This window comes from Frankliniella occidentalis, unplaced genomic scaffold (genome assembly GCF_000697945.3).
Source record: "Frankliniella occidentalis isolate FOCC.00 unplaced genomic scaffold, Focc_3.1 Scaffold174, whole genome shotgun sequence".
Classification (NCBI taxonomy): Eukaryota; Metazoa; Arthropoda; class Insecta; order Thysanoptera; family Thripidae; genus Frankliniella; species Frankliniella occidentalis.
Genome location: NW_026267300.1, coordinates 54894 through 60609, shown reverse-complemented (window position 1 = coordinate 60609; position 5716 = coordinate 54894). Strand labels below are relative to the sequence as shown.

At 54.5% G+C, this 5716-nt stretch overlaps 1 protein-coding gene across 2 annotated transcripts in view; it reads left to right on the top strand.

Moving 5' to 3' along the window:
• Window positions 1-5066, top strand: part of LOC113201864 (protein fork head-like) — a 221846-nt gene extending 216780 nt beyond the window's left edge. For both annotated transcript variants that reach the window (XM_052271803.1, XM_026415822.2), the window contains exon 3: window positions 4035-5066. In XM_052271803.1, the coding sequence (XP_052127763.1) occupies window positions 4066-5034 (969 nt within the window). In that variant the 5' untranslated portion in view covers window positions 4035-4065 and the 3' untranslated portion in view covers window positions 5035-5066. The remainder of the gene's footprint in view (window positions 1-4034) is intronic.
• The last annotated feature ends 650 nt before the right edge of the window (window positions 5067-5716 follow it).

The window sequence follows — 5716 nt, the reverse complement described above, 5'->3', positions numbered from 1 at the left end:
GGGGGGGGGGCACGTTTATCTGAGATAATGTAAGAAACAGAGCCGAATAGAGCGCACAGATTCCTGAGAATAAAGAAGGCGACCACAGCACCAAGGGAGGGCAAGAAGTTCTTGTGCCAAACATAGTATCATAAACTAGCTATACGGACGTCACATAACCTCTCGCGTAACAGGCTTCACGATAACTCATGACTCGAAGCACATTCCAGCTGCGATGCGCCTGGCACTCATACTCATACTACTTCAGGTCTGCGGGTGCTCACATCCGAGACAAGTTTATTAGGTATAGGCTCGGGTATAGGCCTAACTACGGGGGAGGGGATGGGGCCTGGAGCCTTACGGCCCCTAAATTTGGCATCCTTTCAGCAAATGCGTTGATGACCCACTCAAAAAACGGAAATTGAGTTATTCGGTTAGTAAACCCATTTTAAGGTCCAACCTGCTCAGATTGCGGACGAAGCCTCCTAAAAATTGTATTAATTCCAATCAAAACTTCATCGCAATGGCTTTCCGCAAGGTTTCATCTATGTTTGCTCTTCTCTGTGAGTTTCTCACGACCAACCTCGTCCTTTTTTTTCCGTCCCCGAGTGCCACTCCTTACCCCCTCTCCCCCTAACCCGGCCCTGGAGACACACCGGCAGCAGTCTGCAGTGGAGTGGAGGCCGCGGGTCGGGTTATTGTGGCCGCGCTGGCTGCTCTACGCTTGTTCACGTCCCGCTGGGCGCCGGCGCGCGGAGTGGCGTGGCGTGGCGCGGCGGAAGGAGCAAAGTGCTTTGTTCCGGCTGTCGCTTGTGAGTCTCACCTAGCAAACCCTCACCTCCGCCCTCGGCGCCGCGCACGGTGGTGCACGTCAAGTTGCGTGGGACTGTAACACAGAGAGAGAGAGAAAGAGAGAGAGGGGGGGGGGCAGTCTATGTGACGTGCGGTATGTGTGGGAAAGACTGACAGACGCACAGTCAGAGAGCTGCTGTCTTAGATGCGAGGGGGGGGGGGGGCGGAAAAGTACAAAAGTGCAAAAGTTTGTGTGGGGTATCGAGGTAACACGACTCTGTAGCCGTTAGCCGAGGGTAGATTCTAGACGCACGCTATCGTGTGGCTGTGTGCGTGTGAGTGTGCGCGTGTTCGTGAAACAGGCGGTGAAAGTGGTGTAGCGGGACTTCATTTAGGGGCTAGCTCTACAAGTAAAGGCTTTTAACCGCAAGCAGGCTATGCCGGGCTCCTTCCCTTCCCATCACTCCCCACTCGCCCTGTCATCACCCTTCCCCCTGCTACCCTCTGCCGGCACCCTCCGGGTGGGCCAAGCGGGCTGGGGCGTTGCTCTCGGTACATTGCATTGCGCCTCGAAGCTGCCCCGAGCTGCCCCGTGCACCCTATAGATGACTTCTTTATCCCCTATAAAGTCTACTCTAACTTCCGAAGTGGACAAGTAGAATTAATCACTTGATCTGTGTGCCTGACCTGCAAGAGCAGATTTTCTTATACTTGTAACAAATGTGTCTGATGCTTAAACACAAAGTCTAGATGTTTCAGAAAAAAAAAACAGAACAAGAATACCACGAAATCATTCTATTTTGATTTGAATTTAATTATTCTCTTCTGCCACACCTTTCCTGTGAATTACGGAAAATACACTTTTCTACTAAAATTAAACGACGTACATAATGAGTTATTCACATTCCAACAAGATGGCCCTTGGTTAATTTAAGAATACGGGCGTGTACTTTCTTTTTTCTGCCAGGATTAAATGACAACTTAGCAAGCACTTACCGCGCACCACACCCTGACCCCCTATTCTAGGCACAGCACCGCAGATTTCCCTCCCATCTCTCTCTCTCTCTCTCTGATTCTCTCATTGCGAATGCTTCACCTTCTCTCTTGCTCTCGTCAACCCCTCTCTTGCCCTACCCCTCTCTCTCCTTCCCCACTTCATCAGTCCTCCCTACAGTCCCCCTTTTGCTCCTCCTGCCAGCCAGCCCAGCCCAGGGTCGACATAAATCTCCTCCTTACGCACTTTATCCATTTAGGCCCTTCGCACGCATTCCCCTCCCATGTTGTGCCTATTTATGTCTTTACTCGGGCCAGCACTGGCATGGCGACATGAGACGTAACGTAGTAGTGTGCCCTCATAACGGCTTCCTCTACCCATGTCTTTCTCTCTCCTCTCCCTCCCCCACCTCGTCGCCCCCTCCTCTCAACTTGCGTACGCTAACATCTTTTTAGGAAATCGCGTAAAGAATGTCGAGTAGCAAAGGGAAAAGAGAGTGAGGGATAAAATGATGGTGGGATGACGAAGAGATGTCTGCTCCCCCTCCCTCTCTTTCTCTCTCCCTTTCCTACTTTCTCAGCCATCCTATTTATCTCATTCTCTCTCCTCTTCCCCCTCTCACACTGCGTTGGGTGGAGCACTCTCGGTTGCCTGCCTACCCCAGCTCTGTGGACTGTGAGCCTTAGCCCGTGGTCAACAGCTCTGCTGGCCCGCCCAAAGCCCCCTCCCCCGTGCTCCCCTCGGCCCCCTTCCAGCACTTCCCTGCATTTCCCTCGGTCCACTGATCACAGAGCGAGATCGCATTGCGACAGTCCGGCCCGCTTTCGAGTGCTGCGCTCCCCAAATGCAGATTTGTCGTCTCTCTCTCTCTCTCTCTCTCTCTCTGTCTCTCTCTCTCTCTCTGTCTCTCTCTCTCTGTCTCTCTCACTCACTCACTCACTCACTCTCTCTCTCTCACTCACTCTCTCTATCTCTCTTTCTCGTTCTGTCTTTCTCGGACGCCCCTCCCCCCACCCTTCACCCCCCCCATGTCCCGCCTGCTCGCCCCTCTCCTTCCCCTCCGTCTGCTTAGTCACTTCTAGGGGCCGGCGGGCGCCTCTGGTTAGGTTACGACCGCGACGAGGGTGCCTGGTTGTTTGTTTGTCAAGAGAGATTTCTTTTCGCACCACCGCACGCCTCTGTTCCCCTCTGATCACCGAAGAATGCAAACTCACTTTTATGCGATACAGCCGTGATGAAAGTGCTATCGTAGTGTAGCGTATCTTTTGTCTTAAACGGGGCGAAACGAGAATGTGCCGCGTACACTCTAAATGTAAGAGGACAATTTTGTCCATAGAAATGGAACCGATTCGTGCACATCTAGGAAGGATGCAATTTTGTTCCTTAAATTGGACAAAATTGTGTAAAGCGTCACACAAGTTGTCTAGATTTAGGAGCAAAATTGCATCCTTTCTGGATGTGCACGAATCGGTTCCATTTCTGTGGACAAAGTTGTCCTTTTACAATTTAAGTGTAGCGAAGCCATTTTTAATATAAAGCACGTACAAATTCTTTTTCTGCTACACGAGGGACTGCTCCACTGACCATCCCGATCTTTGGAATCTCATTGTAGTACGTGCCTCGACACCTACCCACTCCCACACACACACAAAATCACCAGCTTTGCATTTGCGAAAGTGTCGTTCTCCAAAAGATGAAAGAGCAAACAACGAAAAGTCACGCCTTGCCTGCTGCGGCAGCGCGCGCACACACTACACCGTGTTGACGCGGAGGAGGGGAGCACCGTGTTGACGCTGGATGAGGAAATGAAGGAGGCAGAAGGGCGGAGCTCTTAAGACCATGAAGCTGCAGGGCGTGGCAGGGCAGGGCCTCTCAGGGTGGCGGTAGCCGGGATCTTCTGTCCTCACGCACCACAGGACGGAGGAACGTCGCCGTGGAGGGGAGGCGTGGCGCTGGGCGGAGGGCACGGCACCAGCGAGGAGGGCAACAAGAGGAAAAAATCGTCCAACCCCTCTCCCGTCTTCTGCTCTCCCTCTCTCGAATGCAATTGGCAATGCAAATGGGGCATTTGTTTGACAACTCGCTGAGAGGCTGCCTGACGATGTTGCCCGTCTGAAAGCAAAACCATCAGCAGGCCCTAGAAATGCGACTAGGAAAATTCCGTATATACAAGTCACAGTCGATTTTTATTTTATTTTCGCTTTTGTTTTGGCTTGCAAAGTGTGCGGAAGGAGGAAAGTTTTAGCAAGTTTGTCTTCTTCGGTTGCAGGTGGCGAGCCATGGAGCCGTGACGGCCCAGGATGACTCTGGCCATCGGGGCGGGAAAGGCCTTCCCGGAGTACCAGCAGCAGCCACCGCCGCAGCAGCCGCCCCCGCAGCCACCGCCCCAGGGGCTGGGGGGGCCTCTCGGCGGCGGGGGTCCTCTGGGTGGCGGCGGCCCGCTTGGGGGGCCACTCGGGGGCTACCTGCAGCAGGCGCCGCCCTACGAGCAGCACCGCCAGCATGCCCTGCACCACCCGCACCCCCTGCCGGCCGCGGCCGCCACACCACCACCCTCCTCGCCGTCGTCCACCACCACCGGCCCAGGGGGCCTGTCCGCGTCCAACAACTGCTGCTGCCCGACGTCCTCCTCGTCGTCCTCCTCGCCGTCCTCGGGGTCGTCGGCCTCGTCCAGCCGTCGCGGCAGCCGCAGTAGCCGTGGCGGCGCGGGGGCTGGCGACGACCCTGGCGTCGGCGGCGACGGCTCGGTGGCCTGGTACTGCTGTTGCTGCTGTTCCTCGCCGCGCGCGGCACGCAAGAGGCGGTCCCTGCTTGCCAGCGTGGGGGTGTGCGTCCTGGTGCTCGTGTACACTCTGCTGGGCGCCTTCGCCTTCATGGCGCTTGAGGGCTCCGGCTTCCGCACGGCGCCGCTGCCGCCTGTGACGCGTGCGAGCGCGCCCGCTCACGACGACCTGCGCACCAAGACGGTGGAGAAGCTGTGGAGCATCACCGAGGACCTCAACATCCTGTACAAGGACAACTGGACGCGGCTGGCCGCGCAGGAGGTGCTGCGCTTCCAGGACATGCTCGTGGAGAATATCAAGCAGAGCGGGGCCGACCTCAACGCTGGCACCGCCAAGGGGACGGTGGCGGCCGCCTCCAAGGATACTGCGGCCGCCGTGACTAAGGCCGCGACCACGGCCGCCAGCACCTACCAACCTCACCACCGCTGGACGTTTCCTTCCTCCTTTCTCTACTCGCTTACGCTCATCACGACCATAGGTGAGTGAAAACAAATGCGACAACGTATTCATTTTCAATACTGTGAAAAATGGATGTTGGAATTTAGAACACTTTTCAGTAACTTGCAATTTACAAACGAGGTTGTGAATTGAAGATTGGTACTTATCGTAAATAGGCTGTTTTTGTTCGTCGAAGAAATCCGCGAGTCTTTCTTTAATGTCATGGGAATATTGCAAATCTACAAGTTGAAATCGTAACTTTACAAAAACATGTCATCGAAATTTCCCTGTACAAGACACAAATATTGTTCACAGTGCGTGAGACTGAGACATTGACGCAACGAAACTGGAAATACTTTAATGCGGGGTACATTTCATGCTCGAAAAGCGAATGCCGTTAGTCCGCTTCCACCTCTGGGAATTTTCCATATGCATGCCTGCGCGCCAGCTATCCTCGTGACTCAGCACGTGCTTCGCGGGATGAAAGAGTCATTAGACAGGGAAAGAACGAGATCGTCTGGTCTGCTTCGCATTGCTTTGCTCTGGGGAAACGTGAGGCCAGGCTGCACGAGTCTCCGTCGGCTCGTGAATCGAGAATGCCAATCGATATGGAGCTTTGGAGCGTTTCCCGTAGACGGGCTGCCGAGTGCTGTTACTGCTGCTGACACATTTAAACATACATGGCTCGCAAAGGTTAGTCATCATGCAGGAAAACAGCACAGAGCACCGC